At 46.5% G+C, this 21,345-nt stretch overlaps 1 protein-coding gene across 2 annotated transcripts in view; it reads right to left on the bottom strand.

Annotated features, from left to right (window-relative positions):
- The window catches only part of Clpb (ClpB homolog, mitochondrial AAA ATPase chaperonin), a 127,292-nt gene that overhangs the window by 101,980 nt on the left and 3,967 nt on the right, over positions 1-21,345 (bottom strand). For both annotated transcript variants that reach the window (XM_021166915.1, XM_021166917.2), the window contains exon 3: positions 1,057-1,143. In XM_021166915.1, the coding sequence (XP_021022574.1) occupies positions 1,057-1,143 (87 nt within the window). The remainder of the gene's footprint in view (positions 1-1,056; positions 1,144-21,345) is intronic.

Below are 21,345 nucleotides of genomic sequence, written 5' to 3'. Positions count from 1 at the left end.
GCTGGAGCACTAGGAGGAAGCACTGACATACAGTACAGCCTGGGCTGGAGCACTAGGAGGAAGCACTGACATACAGAACAGCCTGGGCTGGAGCAATAGGAGGAAGCACTGACATACAGTACAGAATGCACACCACGGATGCTGGGTCACTACCTAACTTCAGGGAAACCAGTTTTCTCTCTGTGCTTCAGTTTCTTCAAAATTAGAGTAACAACATAGATTTTGGGGAGTGGCTCTGAAAGTGACCTATGCTACTTCTGGTGTGTGTTGTGTGTGTGCTCATCCCTGGGGGAGGGGCAGCACTAGGGGCAAATGTGAGGTCCAATGATTCATTTATTTATTAAATTTTGAGACAGGGTCTCATTATATAACCCTAGTTGGCCTAGAACTAGCTATGTAGACCATGCTAACTGTAAACTCAGGAGATCTCTAAACTCTGCCTCCTGACTGCTGGGATTAAAGACCCATGCCACCATGCATGCCTAGCCTAATTCACCTTATGTTTTATACATGGCATTCATGGAACCTGGAACTCACTGACTGATCGGCTGGCTACAGAGTCCCCGGGATTCACTTGCCTCTGTTCCCACAACTCTCTTAGTGCTGGGGTTACAATGCACTTGGCTTGTGCACGGTGCTAGGGATCCCAACTCAGGCCCTCGTGTACCTTAGTGACCAAGCTCTCTCTCCAGTCCCTGCTTTCCAACTTTACACAATAGCTACAACCTCGAATGAAAGAAATAGTAGGTGGGAAAACATCACAGCTACCAATAGGTAGGAGGAACAAAGCCTCCAGACCCTTCAAATAAAAAGCCACTAGAGCCCTCAATGGGGCAGTGACCAAAGGCTTCTCAAGATGATAAAAACTCACACATGCACATGTAACCATTTATGATCTGCTCTTAAACAAGTGGCTACTGTGGTAACACCAATGACTTGCCTGAGGTCACAAAGCTAGTGAACAGTACTGTTGGGATCTGAAACCACACGTGGCTCTCTACAGCCACTATTCAGGCCCACCACCTTGGACGGCTCTGGATAGAAGGTGAGTCTTACCTCTCATTGTGGCTGATGGATGCCACCATCAGTGCTGTCCAGCCAAGTTTGTGCCTTGCATTGACATCTGCACCTTCTGATAACAGCCTGACAAGAGACAGAAGATATTTTCAGTGTGTGGCTTACAATGGACAGGAGTATATTATAGAATGCACTAGAAAAAAAATACAGGGCACATAGTAAGTGCAAGGCCAGGCTGGACAACATAGTGAGGACTTACCTCAGCAGATAAACACAAATATGGAGGCCAGACAATTCTGGAAAAAGAGACCTTTGAGTACTAATCTCCAATCACAGCCACTGATCACTCTCTTCACCTGAGACTTCCCTTGCCCTTCTCCTTCCCAGATCCCTACTGTCACCCTCCCAAGCCATCTAAAAAGGACTTTGCCTTCTTATCTTAATAGTGTTACTATGACATTCCTATTTCCCTGGTCCAAGAAGCTCTCAGTCCCTTTGCAGCCTAAAGTTCTGCCCTCAGGCTATGTGATACAAACCTGGTGCCAATATCCACTCCCTTAAAAGACCTGACAGACTTAGTCTTGTCTACATAGTTCCCTGTTTACAAAAGGAACATTACTCAACTGTATTTATTTCATCATGGCTGTTAGGAAAATACAAATCTTTCAACCCAAATAAAGTAGGAAAGAACTTAAGAAATGCTAAGTTTAGGTTCCCACTCGAGCCCACACAGAACTATTGGGACCTATATGCCAGGTGCTTAGTACACAGGAGTTCAGTGATTGTCAAGCAAACCAACAAATCCAAGGTCTAAAAGCTCATCACTGTAAATCTGAATCCTGGGTCCTGGTCCATCTAACACAAGGCAGATAAAGACAGGTTGAACAAAGCTATGTCTTACTTAGCACCCTGTAGAGCATGGACTGCCCTCTTGGAACTTCAAGTTCCTGAGTTTATTTACTCTTCATAAGCTTAAGGAGCAGATAGTAATCTCTTTTAATGGATGAGGAGACGGGTGTAACAAGGAAAATGACTTGTGAAGGGGCCACACAGCAGGTTGATAACCATTCTACAGATGGTCCCTCCTCACCTCATCTTACCAGCCTACCTCCAGACAGTACCTCTCTTCATATAACTTAAAAGGAAAAGACAGAAACTGATTTCAGTCAGCCAATGGCATGGTCCTGTGCTAGATTCTATATGTGGGCAAGAAGACATGGCGTCTACTCTAAAAGGAGGACTTAGGACAGCAGGATATCAAAGACCATGGTGCCAGAAATAGAGGACTAAGTCAAGAATTTAATTCAGCCAGACATGGTGGCTCCATCCTATAATCCTCAGGTCCAGGCAGGATGAGTCCCATGAGTCAGGAGGACCACACAATGAATTCTAGGACAGCCTGAAATGTAGCAAGACCTTGTCTTAAACATGCATGCATGCAATCCCACAAAACATGGTCCATCCACTAGGCAGATGTCCAATGAGGAAAGGGCAAAGGATTTTCTCCATCTTGTCCTGATCTTCTATCCTATCTATCTAAGCTTCCTTCAGAATCACAGAAAGGAGCAGAACTTCATCTACTGTTGTACTTCAGATACTGTTGTACTTCAGAACCAACTACTTCTATGATACCACAGAGTTTGTGCAAAAGCAGATTTTTTCCCCCACAGAAAATTTATACCTAGGGTTCTTACCTTCTTTATTATCCATGGCCATGAGAAGAGGGGACCAGAACAATCCATCATATTCTTCCCTACTCTCTCCCAGGGATACCCAGCTAGCCACCAAAAACAATGCTCAAAGGACATCCTCTCCATGTTCCCTGGGACCTCTGAAACCATTTCCTTGGGAATGGAACTTGTGTGGATTACAGGGCATGCATGCATGTATGTGGTGTGAACAACAGGGTCAGTATCCTTAGAATAATCTTGTTCTATTGACCTTTATACCAGCAAGACAGGGGGCCTCTGTGCATGCCTTGTCTTGGGACACTTTGCAATACAAGACTTTTTACTTTTGTTTTGAAACAAAGTTTACTGTGTTGCCTATATCAGCCTTGAACTTACTAAGCAGCCCACGCTGGCCTTGACTCATGAACTTCCTGTATTAGCCCCCTGGATGTTGGGATTACAAATCTAAGGAGTACAAAGGATATACTGCTCTTTTTAACTTGTGATAATGAACAATTTGAACTACTTACATATATGGGTTTGTTTTTTCTGCAAAGATTTTTTTTGGTTAGTTTTAAGAAAAAACAAAACAAAACAAAACAAAACTCTTGTAAGGCCAGTTCAGCATTGTAGTACATACCTTTCACTGGGAGGCTGAGGCACTAGAATTGCTGCAAGTTCAAGACCAGCCTGACATATACACTAAAACCTTGTCTCTGAAGTCAGAAGCCCTGTGTCTAGTCTAGCGCAAAGCAAAGCTCTGCACTTACTATCCCAGCACCCTAAGCAGTCACAACCCCTCAGTGAGCTTCACTGAGGTCAGCGAGGACTGCACTCTCTGCCATTTCCATATACACACATACATATCAGTGCAGGGCTCTGAAACCTGGGGTCAGTCACAGGAGGAGGAGAACAGTGCTGTTCTTCAGGGAGACCAGCTCTCAAGCCTAGCTCGTGACTGACAATTACTCTTTGCAGCCTCTTGGGGACAGGGTGTAATGGAAGACAGCAAGGATCCAGGCTCTGTGGTCACTTGATGTGGAGGAGAGGATGCTAACCTCTCTCATGCAAGGTGGTTGTGGGGATTGAGAGACATAGCACACCTGTGGGGCTCTCTGTAACGTGAGGAAGAACCAGAGAAGCCCACCAGCACCACAGCAAACCCAACCACAAGTTGTCCACTTGAGGTGCTGAGTTGGGGTGGGGAGGGCACTGTCTCCTCTGCTTTCCCTCAGTGCAGAGCATCCCCCAAAGTTAGGACTTCACAAACCACATCTCCCTAGTTCATTTTGCTGCTTTTTGTCAAGTAAATGCCCAGCAGGCACTCATTTCAAAGTCCTGAGCAGGCTGGGTATGGGGTGGGGCGGGGACTGCCTGCTGAGAGTAGTTGAAAGGGCCTCTGAGGCCAGAGAAAGCCACCCTTGCTCCCCCTGGTGATTTTCACCAATGGACAAAATGCGGCAAGTGAATTAATCTCTTTTAAAAAGAGCAATGCTTGTGACAGAGCACGGTGTCTCCGAAAAGGTTAGGATTCCATCATCCCTGAGATGATGAGTAGAATGCTTAATGCAGGCTGCCAGTCAGGGCCGAGCAGCCTGCACTGTGCTGGGGAGAGGGGGTGGGCACCGCAGGCTTTCCTGGGCTCAGACTTGTGGCCAGCTCTCTCTAATGAACTAACTCTTCTGCTTGGCAGGGCACTGGTGGGTGATACTAACTGGGGATGGCTCAGGGTGGCAGACAGGAGAACACAGCACACAGGTAGAGTTGAGTCCCTGCTTTTGCACAACTCCCAGGGTATATAAGGCAGAAAAGACCTCAGTTCAAACACATTCGCTGCCAGCCATTTACTGAGGGGTGGCCCATGGATAAATGTATAACTTGGCTTTTCTCTGTTCCCTCCCACAACAGCTCCTGCTCACTGTTTCTGTTAATGAAAGGACAGGACCTGGGTATGTATGGTGGTACATGGCAGCACTCAGAAGGCTGGGGCAGGAGGATCACCATGAATCAAGGTCAACCAGAGCTATATAACAGAACCTTGTCTTCCAGAACTCACCCCTCTCCCCGCCTTACTGTATATGTATATCATACATAGGGGTGTCAAGAGATAATAAGTCAAATAAATCAAGCCAGTTAAGACACTTGGTATATACTAAAGCATTATGAAAACAGCGATAATTATGCCATTAGTATCATTGGCCATTTACACTAGTGATGGGAGAGGGCTGGGGGAAATGGCTCAGTGGTAAGGGTTCCTTGCCACCACACCTGATGTCCTGAGTAAATCAGGATGGTATAAAAAATATAGCAATTACCCGAACGTATCTGTGGATAGAAAATAAACTGCCACTGGGTGGGCAGTGGTGGCTCAAGCCTTTAATCTCAGCACTTTAGAGATAGGGGCAGGCAGATCTTTGAGTTCAAGGCCAGCCTGGTCTCAGAGCCAGTTCTAGGACAAGCAAGGGCTACATTGAGAAATCCTGTCTCGATAAGCAATCAATCAAACAAACAAACAAACAAAAAAATAAACTGCTTAAAATCCCCTGGTGAGGGAAGACAGTCAGTAGCAGAGCCTAAGAGCAAAGAAGGAAAAAAGGTCTTCTCTAGTAACCAGGGATGTGAGAGGCCAGCAGGCCAAAGGCCAAGAGGAGACATCGCTCTTCTCGCGAGAGCAGGCTGACCTCACTCTCTGCTCTGAGCACTTCCTTGCAGTTGCAAGTTCTATTGTTGTTTTCACAACAGTGACCACAGCATTGCTCATTTTTTCTTAACCATTTTCAAGTTTCATCCTCTAAGGTTTTCCTAAAATGGTCTGTTTCCTTCCCAGTCCCCTGTGCTAATCTGTATTAAAACAGTTAACATTTGGCCGCTTTGTCTAACTTCCTCAGTCAACAGTACCCTCCTGAAATGACCTGTTTTCACCTGCCCCACCTCCCACCCCATTCCTGCCCTGGCAGTTGGCTCATGGGAGTTCTCAGGGTTGAGTCTCTATAGCACCTGCAAACACCAATCTGCCACCAACACTGCTCTGTCTTGTGGTGGGAAACGTGCGGCAGCAGTCTTTTTCAAAGTACTTAGGCTCCTGTGTATAAGTATGTTCGAGGCATGTCAGACTCAGGAGGGGACATGGCCTGGAGGGCTGATGGTCATGGGTTCTAATCACAGCTGTCAGGTTCTTGATGTATTGCTCAGAATAAATCTACCTCTGTGGGCCTTATTTTTCTCTGCAGTCCCTATTACTTCCAAAACATTATTGTGTGTAGCATCTGGAGCTGGAGAGACTGCTCAGCTGTTAAGTTATTCTTGCAGAGGACCTGGGTTTGGTTCCCAGAATCTGAAAGACCCACAACGTGAGGACTCCCTCACGTTCTGACTCAGGAGAGGCGACACCCCAAAATCACCCACAAGAAACGATCTTGCTGCAACTTGCAAGAGGATTTTTATTCGAGAGCGTTCTCGGGCCCATGGTCATACACCACGCAGGGGTAGAGGACCATGGCGCGCTGAGTAGCTGAGTAAGGGGGTATTTAAAGGAAGAAACCACAATTCATGGAGGTGGGGAGGGCGTTGTTGGAAAATACCAAAAATACCAGTTAAGAGTCACAAGGAAGTATAAAGTCACAAGTGTCAGGTTATCTCTCAAGACAGTTTCTAAGAGCCCCTAACAATCTAAGAGCCCCTAAAGATAGCACATTTGCATTGCAGGTTCCAGTAATGGTCAGGGTGCCATTCTTTGAATTGAACCCAGGAAGCGGGTAGGTGGAGGAATGTCGCTATCTGTTTTATGACCAGTACCTGGAGCACTAAGCCACAAAGGCTACACTCCCAAGCCTGGGCCCAAAAGCCTCGAATTTTGTTTTTACTTTGCTATACTTTTTTAATACTTCTTCAAATCTATGTAGTGACTCCCAACTACCTGTTAACTCCAGTTCTAGAGGATTCAGTATCTTCTTCTGACCTCCAGAAGAAATACACACACACACACACACACACACACACACGGTGCACATATACACACACAGGCAAAACAATCACATAATAAAGATAAATAAGCCTAAATTATTAAAAAAATACATATAGCACCAAAATAAAAACTGAGAAATGGATTCCTAGCAGACCTGACACAGTAAGACATCTAACAGGGTAATTCCTTAGGCTTGGGTGCTTGCAGAAAGGAAGACGTCCTAGGCAGGCAGATGCACATTTAAGTCGTTTGTGACTAGCTCTTCTCAGGGAAAGAAAGAAGACACCGCCTTACTTTTCCTCCTTTTTCTTTATGACCAATCAATACAAAGCGGCCAGTGAACTTCAATCATGCATTGTTCCAACTGATTTCCGGATCTTTTGCAGGAACTGGCCCTCAGCTGCAACCAGGGAGGGGCTGAAGAGTGGGGAGCCCTGTCCCACCTGCATCAGAGGCCTGGAAGCACTGAGCCATGCAGACCCAATCATGATCACTATCTGGGCAACAGGACCCTGGTTGGAGCCGCCCAGAAGGCCCTGTTTACAGTAATAACAGCACCAGGCCCTCTGTCTGAGCAGAGACAAGGCGCCTAAGGCTAGAATCCCCAGGCAGCCTCCATCTGTGCCTTATCTCCCAGCTAGCCAGGGACAGGGGGGTACGGAGAGGACAGCAAAGGCTGTTTGTTCTTAGACCCCAGTCTGGGCCTACAGATTTCAAGGTAAAGGTCTACATTATTTCTGACTGCACAGGCACAGAGCCCCTTTGGCCTCTTCTGCACTGCCTATTTAAATTGAGCACCAGCCTCTTAAGCTCAGCTCAGACCCCTCCTCAAGGAAGCCCTCCAGGTGCCTTTGTTTTCACTCTTACACCTGGTAGCCTCAGGAAAGCAAGTGAACAATGAGAGAACAGAGACTGGTGTATGCAAAGCACCCACAACTCAGATGAGTGAATCTACACACTTCATCCTGAGCCTTTCCTACTACAGTTAGTTTCAGTGTTTTGGAAGGTAATGACTGCCCTGCAGAATCAACAGTCCAATCTTTAAACACACAGATGAGCAGCTTCACCAAGCCTCTCTGGGGAAGGACGGAACCAGATAGGAGCCTGACTCTACCTCTACCTCTGCCTCTGCCTGGCTGTGTGCCGTGGACAGGTCTCTCTCATCTCACCTCCTTGGCCTGTCAGAGGCCTCTGAACAAGAGTAGCCATATGACCACAGGAGGTGTGAGGGTGCAGGATGTTCTGCAATGGTAGCTGCTACTACACTATCTGTTCAAATGTTAAAGGCAAATGGTGAAGAACTTATCTGCAACCAAAATGACATGCGCTGGTCTAACTAAAGCTCAATGCTGGGTGGCCATTCTTTGTCCTATTCTTTGCAGACACCTGTTATGTATTAATGTGCGATTGCTATTTTTAAACTGTTAAACTTAGAAACCAGCTACAAAAATAGCACCAAAAAACCCTTCACAGGTCCTTGACATGGACCTACTTTAAACTCTGATTAATTTGGTTCCTATTTCTAATACATTTTACTTGCCCATGTGAGAATTAATCACAGACATCATGCCCCTTATCTCCAAATACTTTGGCATGTATTTCCCAGTACAAGGACGGACTTCTACAGAACCACCAGTCATAATGGCCAAAGTCTCAATGTGGCAAAGATTCAACCAAGTGTAGATCAAAAATAGAAAGAAACTCAGAAACTAAAAATCCCCTGCATCTATATTGAACATATACAGACATTTTTTGTTGTCATTATTTCTAAAAAAACCAAAACAGAGTACAGCAACCCAGAGATGATTTAAGTGCACAAGAATATATTGTAGGCTTTCTGGAAATAGTAGGACATAATATATAAAAGGCCTGAGCTTGGAGGATCCTGACCCACTGATAGCACAGGCTGGGCATCTACCTCACATTCTGCCTATGGTCAAATGTCTCCCGTTATCCTAACAGTTTTCACAGCATTCGAGTATTGTGATCCAGACGTAAGACAGAATCAATATAAAGATCAAACACTGTGTGTCTTCACTTCACCTGCAAGAGTTCTTCAACCTTTCTGTGACCTTCATGTTATTGGCATGTTTTGCATTGTAAGGCCAGTTCCTGTGTCTCCCTTTCAGCCTTGAGGTACCACTTCCTCCACTCATCAGCACTGTGTGAGCTCTTCCTGAGGACTGATGATTGCAGGGCTGAGCGGGTACTGATCCAGACTCCAAGGCAGCCGCTGGACAAACACATACTTGGCAAACAGCTAAGATAGAAGCAAGAACCCTGGAGGCCAGTGCCATGTGAGCAATGGTCAGGGCAACAGGGCAACAGGAATGACTTTATGGATGCAGAGTTCCTCTGTTAGAAGGGAAAGGCAGAGCATGGATTCCTCTAATAATCTCCTGGGGTCCGCTAAAGCAAACACCTCTGCATCCTCAGGGAGCTGTGCCTGGCTGAGACTGGATAAATCACGAACATACAACAAGAAAAGGCAAAGAGCAACCCAGGACACTGCCGTGTGAGCACCTAGGCCCTGTCACAGCCTTCGGGACTGCGGTCCAGGCAGTTGAGGTGTGGGAAAGGGCTATGGGCGCCACCTACTGGCCCCAAGGCAGGCCTCTAAGCTGCAGCAGAGGGCAGCTGGGTGCTTGCCTGCCAGGAAGCTTGTTACAATTAGCAATAAGAAGCAGTAGTGGGTCCCGCTCACTGACAACCACACAACTACTGCGAAGCCACATGAGACTTTCAGTGAGGAACCAGAATACCTGCCCCCACCAACAGGGCACAAAATACAAAACAGTTCTCCAAAGCTATCCATCCTCTGTACTGGGGACTAAGGGATGCAATGGACCAGTCACAGACCTTGTTCACACAGAGAGCACTCAGTCTGAGTTTGGAGAACAGGTCCCTTCACCCCCAGTAATGCATTATCATGGGTCCTCTGAGATGTTTGCACAGGAAAGCAAAAATAAAATGTTGGCTCTTTGTATCTGGCATACTCTTGAATGAAGTTTTTGTTTTTTTTCAGTACTGGAGATTGAACCCTGAACCTCCTGCATGCTATAGAAATAGCATGGCTTCCTCCTCCTCCTCTTCTTTATTATAAGTGTGTGTCTGTCTGAGTTTATGAGCTTACAGGATGTACAGATGTCTGGTGTGGGTGCTTGGAACTAGACTCAGGTCCTTTACAAAGTAGCAGCACTCAACTGTTGAGCCATCTCTACTCGAGCCACTTCCCAACATCCTCCCCACTCTTTTTTCTTTTTTTTTTTTTTTAATTTTGAGACAGGGTTCCTCTGTGTAGCCCTGGCTGTCCTAAAATTTGCTCTCCAGACCAGGGGTGACCTCAAACTCACAGGATCGACCTGCCTGTGCCTCTGCCTCCTGAATGCTGGAATTAAAGGTGTACACCCTGCCTGTGCCTCTGCCTCCTGAGTGCTGGAATTAAAGGTGCACACCCTGCCTGTGCCTCTGCCTCCTGAGTGCTGGAATTAAAGGTGCACACCCTGCCTGTGCCTCTGCCTCCGGAACGCTGGAATTAAAGGTGCACACCCTGCCTGTGCCTCTGCCTCCTGAGTGCTGGAATTAAAGGTGCACACCATCACTACCCAACCCTCCCAACTATTTTTAACTTTCAAAAAGTTGCCCACTCTGCCTATGAACTCACCCTGTAGTTCAGGCAGGCCTTGAACTTGTGATCCTCCTGCCTCAGTGTCCTGGTAGCTAGGATTAAAGGCCTAAATAATGGACTCAACTATGGAGTTCAATGGCACATCTCTCAGTGGTTGACTGCTATGCCTTAAGCACTTGGCATTTATGATGTCATCTGATCCTAAGAATTAGACAGGAAAGCTCATCTCACACAGTGACTTCAGATGCCACGGCAGCGGGCCGCTGCCTAGAATTGTAGCCCTACTCACTCTGTGCTTCCCACAGCACACAGCCTGTTCTTCTGCACTTGGCACTGGACAGCATACCCTAGCTCTGTGATAGGACTATAGCTGACAGAAAATGATAAAGAAAAAGCCTCCAAGGAGCAGGTGTTCTATTAGAGGCTTCTCCCCTAGAAAATGGAAGAAGAGAGAGAGAGAGAGAAAGAGAGTCTTCTAGTCTCAGCATAAGAACAGCTGCAGACCACCTTATTTATCGCCATAGCAGTCTCCCCACAACCACCGACTTCACACACCTATAAGCAGTGTCTTCAGTGGCTGTGTCTTTGCTCCAAACCAACCTAAGCAAACAGATGCAGTCAAATGTTTACAAAGTGCAAGCAGTCCTGATCCTCAGCTTGATTAAAGCTTAACAGACTGTAGAATACAATGAGACTGAGGCAAGAAAGCGGCCACCTTAACAGAAGCACAGCATCTCTACTAAGGGCTGCCTTGCTCTCATAACAGTAATGCCACACTGGAACTTAGAGAGAACAACAAAAGTTCATGGCTTTTCCATCATAAAATGGCCAGGATATGGCAACTTGAAACCATAGCTTAGGGAGCCAGCCTTGGGTAGAGGGACATAAACTCCTAATATTTATTTCCTAGTACTACTATCTCATCATTTAAAGACCTTAACAAAGAAAGGGAGCCCAGTGAGGAGCCCTAGAGGACAGATCTGGGACCACACTGAAGGACAGATGAGCAGGTTGTGGCAACCCACTGTGCCAAGTGTTATGGGAACTCCACCCATTTCATCATGGAAATAGTTACTTTGGGAAAGATTATCCAAAGAACAAAGAACAGAGAGATTAATGCAGCTGGAAAAAAATGTAAAGGGCAAGTTGGCCTTGTTCATAATAATATAACTGTTGATCATTTTCACACTGTGAAGGCATGTCTGTCAACTGACGGATAGATTAATCAAAATGTGTTTATTGTACATGGAATGTTATTCGGTTTTTAAAAGGCTTGAAGTATTGACAATGTGCTATAACATATGTGAACCTTGGAAAGTTAAGCTAAGCTGAAGAAGCCAGATACAAAATTCAGACTGTGAGATCTCTATTCACATAAAGTGTCCAGAATGGGCAAACCCACAGACAGCAACCAGACTAGTGGTTGCCAGGAGCTTGGGGTGCAAGGATGGAGATGACTCCTAAAGAGATGGCGTGGGCGGTGGGGTGGGGTCATGAAATGTTCTGGAGTTAGACATTAGTTGTACTATCTTATAAATGTATTAAAAGCCACGGAATTTTACACGTTAAAAGGGTGAATTTTCTCATACACTTATATTTTAAAAGGAGAGGGAGAAAGATTAGGTGTATGAGTCAATGCTTGTTTGATCAAAACCTACTTCTGCTTCAGGAGCAAAGAGAACCTGAGACTTAGGGATAGAGTAAAACTGCCTAAAACCCTGACTAAGCCAAGGACCGTGACTGAGCACACACCGGCCTCGGCCTCAGCCTCGGCCTCAGCCTCAGCGATCATGCTCTGCCTGTTGTATTCCAAGCCTGAGTCCATGGAATCCCAGGGGCCTCTCAATTGTTGTACTTTAAAACCAGCCCCTGCTCACTGTCCATCTGTGAAGGCCGGTCAAACACACAGCCTTCTCGGGAGGCCAGGGTGCTAACCCCAAACAAAAGGCCATTGAGATGGAAGTTTCAGCCCAGCCTCAGAAGAGATTCTTATGCAGGCTGGCAGGGTCCCATCCACATGAATGGAGACTCCTGGAGACCAGTTAGCTGGCCCAGCTGCTGCCCAGGGCTGGGCTCTCCTACTGGGGAGTCTTTGGAGAATAAACAGTATTTTAATCAACTAATCAATCAACAGGCCAGACTATCTCTGCTCCTTTGGAGTGCTTAGACAACCACATGTGATTTGCTAAGGTGGACACAGGAGAAGCAGGTACCATGTAGCATACTCAGAGTTTACAGCCAGATGAAGAGAAACAAACAAAGCAACTGGAGACAAAAAGGAGGTGAGCCACTCAGCCTTAAGATCCAATATCACTTGGTAAGAAAGAGATGAGCACTCAGTATGAGCTTCTGAAAAAAGCACAGGCTGTGGATGGACGCGGGCCTCGGTGTAAGCACAAGTATACGCTGGCTGTGAGGCCACCAGAAGGAACCAAGTCTGCCTAAGCACTGAGTTTTCTTATCTGGAAATGCACATAACAGTCTATTCTGTAACACAGTGGTAAGAGACACACACAGTATCAACTGTCTGCCTGCCACAGCATCACAGGCAATGAACAACAGCTGTGGATATCAGCCAGGGGGAACTTTCTGGAGGAAGAGCTTGAGGTGGGGGATGGAGGCAGGGGCAGGATTTAGATAGGTAAAACTAGAGAGAATACTGCAAAGCCTGGGGACGGTTTTTTCCTAGGAACCTGTGGATTCCCAGCAAACCTGGCCGAAATGGTTTTCCCTTTGGCCAGCTTCCTAAGATGAAATGGGAACCCAGGCCAGCCTCTCTTTGGCTTCCAGCCTCACTGGTAGATAAGGAGGAGGGTTACTTTCCAAGTGGGCAGCTTTGAGAGATTTACTTAAGCAGCCTGAACTTCTGTGTCATTATTTGTGAAGTGGGCTGTTGTTATTGGAAAGGTTGTGACATCTTAATGTCACACAGCTGGTTAATAACTATGACAAAAGCATACCCTAGGCCTTCTAATTCTGGAACACTTTCTTTCTGTAACATTATGTTGCCTTTCAAAGTCCCAACAGTCAGGATGCCTGTGCAGGTGGCATTCAAAAACCTGGACTCCTCAGGAAACACAAACTACCAGATTACAGAAAGTGATGCTGCTGTTCAGGCTTTGACCTCCGCTGGCCTGAGATAAAGATTCCGTTTCAATCCACTGCAAGCAACAAAGACATTTACATATTTACTGATTAAAAGAGCTGACTGTTTTGGTTGCTCTGGTGCCATCATTAATATCTTCCCATCCAGCCAAAACGATACAATGATCGATAAACAGCCAGTCTTTCTGAGGCCCAGAGACAGCCAAATGCATTTACCAGGCAGGTCCTCTGTTAATTGGATAAAATCCCCAGATCAATTCGTACAACAGTCACCTATGCTGTAGCTAAACACATTTGGGACACCTCGGTCCCGGCACACAGACAGCAAGTGCCTCAAGCTGGAGAATCGGGGGACAAGAGCCAAACCAGACCATCAGTGCAAAGTTAGAATAAATGTGTTTACCCATCAACAAAGCCCAACCTGTTTTTCTTTCCTGAACTGTACAATTTTTTCCCCCAAAGCCATCTAATAGACCAGTTTAATCCTTTATTTTCTAAAACCAGCAAACCAGAAACCAAAACAGTATGTCAAAAGAATTTCCAGATAACTGATAAATCTAGCGTGCTTATAGATTAATTAGAGACCAGGTCTCATTGTAGATACAGCTTTGGCTGGCCTGGAGTGCTATATAAATCAGGCTGGCCTTGAACTCAGAGATCTGCCTGCCTCTTCTCCCAAGTGTAGGGAATTACAGGCATGTATACATCGGGCTAAGCCCAGAAAGTTCGTCTAAAGCAGACCTAGGGGAAGATGAGTTAAGATCCATTTGCCGCTTGAGTTCAGTTTCCAGAACCAACATTAGGTGGCTCACAATTGTCTGTGCTCCAGCTCAGCTCCATGGGATCCAACACTCTGACTTCCACCATCCATATACACACGTACCCATAATTAAATTCATAAAAACAAACCTTTAAGTGCATGCCTTTAATCTCAGCACTTTGGGAGGCAGAGGCAGGTGGATCTCTGTGAGTTTGAGGCCAGCCTGGTATATATAGTGAGTTCCAGGACAGCCAGAGATACAAAGTAAGACCCTGTCTCAAACAAAACAGACTTCAATCTTTTTTTCTGGCTCAAATCCTCCAAACCTCATTTCAGTGCAGGGCAACAGCATCTGTACAGGAGCTCCAGCCACAATCACTAACATTTCCTTCTGAAACTAAACACAGGTAGCCCTATTCATTCACTCAGCATTTATCTGTTGAATGTTTACTATGTATTAGACTCTGAATGAGGCATGAGCACTAATCCAGGTAATCTAGCTAACTGCCCTCATCTGTGCTATTATCATCTTAGCCCTCACCCCACCCCCACCATCTGTTTGGACTCCTCCAGTTGTTTTTTTTTTTTTTTTTTTCTTTCCCTTTCTTTCCTTTCCTTTCCTTTCTTTTCCTTTCTTCTCTGAAGCAGGGAATGAACCCAGCTTTACCAAAACTAGACAAGCGTTCCACCAATGACTGTATACAAGTTATAGCTATGTTTCAGGCTGTCTTCCTATACTACTATAGCAGCTGGCTGACATGTTTTCCACTAAGCAGCTAATCTTTTTGTTTTTTTAATTACCTACAAATCTATCTGCTAACATTTTTGCCTTTTATATACACACTGGCTTTAAATAGCTACAGATCCAGTGTGGATGGTCCTTCCTTACAGCTATCTAGCATCATTTCATAGCACCCATCCTTGCTCTCTAGAGTCCAGCTTCTCCTGCCCAATACAGGATCAAACCACCGTAGCCCAGGTTGGCCTCAGATTCACCAACCTCCCTCCTTTAGAGTCCTGGGATTACAACTGGATAATAACCATCTCCAGCTCCATATCTTCTTCATCAAAGGAAAGGGTCATGACTGCTCAGGTGTCCCCTGTGCCAAGAAGCAACCCAGCAAATGGCAAGTACTCAGTAAATGCTTGTCAAATGGACACATGATCTGTGCAAAAAAGGGTCTCCCAGCCATTAAAGGTACCTGTCTGGACTGAGAAAGGACCAAGTTGGGTAGCAGTAACAGAGGCCCAGTTCTCAGTCCAGTGAAGGGAAAGAGCAGACAGGATGCTGTCTATCAGCAGTGTGATCTACAGTGGAGGGCCAGAAATCTCCCAATCCTGTCCTGAGTCCCCAGCCTAACAGGCCCCACATGGCTCTGCCTGAGCCCAGACATATGTGCTGCAGTCTGTCCAGTACCCCTTGGTCTTGGATGAGTGGCTCAGTGCATAAGCCAGACTGGGCTGAGAAGGGGAATCACCTGCTCTCACGGCTGCCAAGCAGGGCAGGGGCCAGCCTCCCAGCTCGAGTGAGAGCTGTGAGCATGTGAGTTTGCTAAGTTGAAGCACTTCAAGGCAAAAGAAGGAAATGGCTGCTGCACAGAGAAGGGAAAGGAAAGGCAGAAGAACTCAGCCTTTCTATGCAGCAGTGGGACACTGGAATGGGCTCTGACTGCCTGCTTGTTGAATTCAAGTCACATTGTATTTGGGATCAGTAAGAGAGGGACTGCAGACCCTGCCTGCCCTTGTCCTTGGGGAGGCATACAATCCAATGACTCACAAACTTTTGTTGTTTTGGTGTCTTGTGTGTTTGTTTTTGTTTTGTTTGAAGACAGTCTTGCTGATCTCTAACTCACTGAGTAGCATAGGCAGGCCTTGAACTGGAGACCTTCCTGTTTCATCCCGAGTGCTAGGACTACAGGTTTGAACTAGTATGACCACGCCAAACTCTTTAATAGAAAGAATACCATGGACTCTGTGAGCTGGCTCAGCAGGTAAAAGTGTCTACCATCAAGTTTGAGGACCTGAGTTCAACCCCAGGACGCACACACTGAAGCAAAGAACTAATTTCCTTTGGCGAGCCTCTAACCTCCACATATATGCTACAGCACCTGTACACCCAAACACTTGGACACAAAATTAATAAAATGCAAAAAGAATAATGTGTAGCTGATGGTAGATCCTGGCTTGTCTTTTTAGCCAAACAGCCACCCCTCCTACAATTAGCCAGATCTTCATAAAGCAATAAACAGTCCCCATCAGTAGGACCACTGTCCAGGGCTGCTGAGTTGCAGTCTGTGAGCACTGAGCTGTGCCTGCCTGGGTTCACACAAAAGGAGTCACTAGTTTTCCTGAGTTACTATCTGCATTCTTGACATTTAACCCCATTTCTCCAAACTGACCTCCAATTTCTCTTTCAGAAGATCCTCAGACTCTCTCACACCACAGGAAAGGATACAGTAGGAGGGGACAGGAGAGACATGGCAGCTAGGAGTCAGCAAAAGGCTCAAAGGGGCAGCATTCCCATTGAGCCTCAAAGATTAGCCCAAGGGAAGCAGTGGGCAGTGAATGGGTACAGAGTGCAGCGGGGTGAGGCAGAGGGTCCATGACCTGTCCCAGGGAGCACAGATTCTGGGGTGAAGCTCCCTCCTTATGCAGAAGAGCCCCAAGCATCAGTCCTTCCCTACCCTGAGTCTCCTGGGATTCTGAAGGGAAGACAGGAGCTAAGAGAGGGCGAGGCACAGGAATGACAGAGCCCCAGGACGGTAAGGGTGGAGTAATATGCTCATTAGTATCTGGAGCTTTAGTCACTAACCAAACCAATTATACACGTGGCAAAATAACTGTAAACTGGGGGTGGGGGGGTGGGGGGGAGGGATTGAGACTAGAAGTCAGTCTTACATGTGGCAGGCCTGATGGACAGAAGTAAAGGCTGGCACACATACAGGATCACGTAAGGAGCAGTGTGTGGCAGCAGGAGGATGTAGGCTCTCCACTCCTGTCCCAGGCTAGCCTGCCAGCAGGAGACCTGCAACTGAGGGAGCACATATCTCGAGGCCAGAGGCCAAGTCATCTCTCTTCATGCCTTCTACTATCTGCCCGGCCCAGATGAGGACATTCCTTTACTTTTTTGTTGTTTTTTCTGTTGTTGCTGTTTGGTTTTTTTTTTTTTTTTTCGTTTTTGTTTTTTTGAGACAAGGTTTCACTATGAGTAGCTTTGGCAAGCCTGGAACTTTCTTTGAAGACATGACTAGCCTGGAAAGAGCCTGCCTAACTCTGTTGGGATTAAAAGTGCACACTACCATGCTTAGCCACTTGTTCCTTCCTAAGAACTGCTTTCAGTAGGGAGGGAAGGGCATTCCAACCAATGAAGGCCTTCCTCAGCCTGGTTTCTTCCTGAGAGAGCTCTCAAAAGACAACCTTCAGTTTTCCCCCATTTATTCCAGCCTCCATCTACTGAAACATTTTTTTGTTTTGTTTTGTTTTTTTGAGACAGGGTTTCTCTTTATAGCCTTGGCTGTCTTGTAACTCTCTTTGTAGACCGGGCCAGCCTCGAACTCAGAAATCCGCCTGCCTCTGCCTCCTGAGTGTTGGGATTAAAGGCGTGCACCCTACTGAAACAGTCTTACCTGGCTCTGTCCCATACTCAAAAGCCTCCTAAACCCCACTTATCTACCCCTCACAGAAGAGCACCCCAAACCCAGGGCAGGTCAGGCGAATTCCCCCATCTCAAGCCACCTACACTCTTTCTTCACAGCCTGTGTACGTCAGCCCACATTACCTGCCTCCCGCCTTGCCCGGCTTGTCCCACCCAGTTCTGTGGGATGGCATGAGAGGGGGTCTGAGGAGAGTCTGTGTGTCTCACTCAACTGCTTCCTTACAGGCTGTGGTGGTTTGACCAGGAATGGCCCCCATGGACTCATGTGTTTGAATGCTGGGCCATAAGGAGTGGGACTCCTAGGAGGTGTGGCCTTGTTAGAGGAAGTGTGTCACTGTGGGCATGGGCTCTGAAGTCTCAGAAGCTCAGGTTGGTCTCTGCTTGCTGCCTGAGGATCAAGACATAGAACTCTTCCCCAGCACCATGTCTCCTGCTGTGACTGTGATAATGGACTAAACCTCTGGACTGTAAGTCACCCCTAGTTAAATGGTTTTCTTTATAAGAGTTGCCATGGTCACGGTGACTGTTCGCAGTAATTAAGTCCTAAGACACAGGGTAAGGGAGCTGCTAAGAGAAGGGGTAAGGAGGGCAGGAGGGCCAGCTAAGGATGGGGGCACACTTGAAAAGTTCCCACAGATAATATTACCCATGGCGTGAGATTGTCCCAACAATTCCGAGTCACATAGTAGGGATCCAATCACTTTCTGTAACCTGCTGGCAGGTATTTAGTTGCCATTACAAAAATATGTATTTAGGGACTGGAGAGATGACTTAACAGTTAAGGACACTGACTGTTCTTCCAGGACCCAAGTTTAATTCCTAGCACCCACTTGGCAGCTCACAACTATCTGTAACCCCAGTTCCAGGGGGATCTGGCATCCTCGCATAGATATACATCCTGGCAAAACACCAATGCACATAAAAACTAATAAATCTTTTTAAAAAATATGCATTTGGGGTTAGATAGATGACTCAGTAGTTAAAAGCACATACTGGCCGGGCGTGGTGGTGCACACCTTTAATCCCAACACCCGGGAGGCAGAGGCAGGTGGATTTCTGAGTTCGAGGTCAGCCTGGTCTACAAAGTAAGTTCCAGGACTGCCAGGGCTACACAGAGAAACCCTGCTTTGAAAAACAAACAAACAAACAAACAAACAAAACAAACGTGTATGTATTTAACAGGGTGTGTATACATATAATCCCAGAACTGGGGAAGCAGAGACAGAAGAAGGAAGGAAGGAAGGAAAGAAGTGAGTGAGTATATTGATAGGTATGGCAGCATCTGCCTATAATCACAGCACTTGGGAGGCCAAAGCAGAAAAATCCTGAGTTTTTAGACCTATATCTGAACCAAATAGCAAGAACTACCTCAAGAACAAAACCAGCCGGGCGTGGTGGCGCACGCCTTTAATCCCAGCACTCAGGAGGCAGAGGCAGGCGGATTTCTGAGTTCAAGGCCAGCCTGGTCTACAAAGTGAGTTCCAGGACAGCCAGGGCTATACAGAGAAACCCTGTCTCGAAAAACCAAAAAACTCCAAAAAAGAAACAAAACCACCTCTCCTTGCCCCCTAAACAAGACGACAAAACTGCCCAAACACCGAGGCTCAACTGGTAGGGTGCCTTTCCAGCTTCACATACTCCTAGGTTCGATCCTCAGCACCCATAGATCCTCATGGTGGTCACGCACACTTGGAATCACATCACTCAGAAGGGAGGCAGAGGGTCAGAGGAAAGGCCACCCTTGGCTATGTGATGCATCTGAGGTCAACCTGGGCTACCTGAAACCTTGCCTCAAAAAAGCAAAAAAACCCTTATAAACTGCAGTCATCTGCCTTTGGAGGGGACTTGAGGACATAAGCTTCAGCTCAGCAAACCTGCTGCCGGCTCTGGCCTAGGGGCCGGGGTGAGCATTGAGAAGCTGCAGCCTGGCAGCCTCTGGCAGCTACCAACAGGTGATTCCAGGGTCAGGAAGAGCCAGTTTCACCTCCTCACTCCCCTGTAATGAGGCTCTAGAAAGCAAGGCACATGTCTGGGCATGAAGATGCTGCACGCAGCTCCGTTATGAATGGCTCTTATAACAACGAGATGACATCTGTGCTCGGTTTCTAAGATGCATCAACACATGTTTATTAAACTGTTGCTCCATCATATTTATTTGGCTACAAAACAACTCCCAGCCCATACTTCCAAAAGTGGTTTATTAAAAACTAAGCCTTGAACATTAATACTCAAAAGCACCCTTGAGAATCAATAATAATGCTGCAGATAAAATGAAGGAGAATCAAAGCAGTAAGTCTTGGTGGAGCCGCTGCCGCCTTCTACACTGGCTTACATGTTCAAACATCTGGAGTGGGGAAGGGCACCCCAAGTCCATGGTAATGACCCCCAACACTGACTTCTTATCTAAAATGTGAACACAATACCAGACATGGTTGCCCATACCAGCACTCAGGAGGCTGAGGCAAAAGGATTAAAAGTTCAAAGCTAACCTGGGTTACATAAAACAAAATCTATTCTCAAAAAAAACAGAACAAAACCAAAGAAATCATCATGGGGCTAGAGAGATGCTTCGAGGTTATGCATACTGGCTGCTCTTACAAAGGGCCTGGGTTTGATTCCAGCACCCACATGTTGCCTCACAGTCTGTAACTCCAGAACCAATGCCCTCTTCTTACCTCTAAGATCACTGCAGGCACATCATGCACAAAAAAATACATGTGGGCTGAGTGCCCATACACATAAAATGAAGTAAAAGTGGCTGGTCACGGTGGCACATGCCTTTAATCCCAGTACTCAGAGGTAGAGGCAGGAGGATCTCTGTAAGTGCAAGACCAGCCACAGAGAGTTCCAGGACAGCCAGGACTACATAGAAACACTCACACTCACTCTCTCTCTCTCTCTCTGTCTCTCTCTCTCTCTCTCTCTCTGTCTGTCTCTCTCAAAAAAAAAAAAAACCTAAAAAGCACTCAGGAGGCAGAGGCAGGCGAATTTCTGAGTTCGAGGCCAGCCTGGTCTACAGAGTGAGTTCCAGGACATCCAGGGCTACACAGAGAAACCCTGTCTTGAAAAACCACACACACACACACACACACACAAACCCAAAAACAAAACAAAAAAACACAAACAAACAAAAAAACCTAAAAAGCAAGTAAGCAAAACAAACAACAACAAAATAAAACCAAGGATGAGAGCAACTGACAAGTACAATGTGCAAGACCTGTTCAGATCCTATATGGCAAAAATAAAAACAAAAAGTGAGGTAAGAAAAGGGAGGGCCCCTGGCCACTTAGATATATTTGAGGGCAGAAAGAGTAAGGTGAGGCCCCAGAGGAATGAATACTGCCTCTGAACAACAACCTCTAACTGATGCTGCTCTGGTCAGGCCCCAGTCTCAGCATCCATCCCAGATGCACACTCTGCCCTGTCCCTAGAACAAGTCAATGCTTCCTTCCCTGCTCAGACTTCCCTCCACTCAGAAGCCCAAGAGCACAAGGTGAGCGGTTGAGCAACTGCAGGCTGCCTCAGCCCTGCATGCAGGCCTTCTTA

Source organism: Mus caroli, chromosome 7, assembly GCF_900094665.2.
Source record: "Mus caroli chromosome 7, CAROLI_EIJ_v1.1, whole genome shotgun sequence".
NCBI classification, from domain to species: Eukaryota; Metazoa; Chordata; class Mammalia; order Rodentia; family Muridae; genus Mus; species Mus caroli.
The sequence above is the reverse complement of the archived record's forward strand: the minus strand, read 5'-3'. Positions and strand labels throughout refer to the sequence as shown.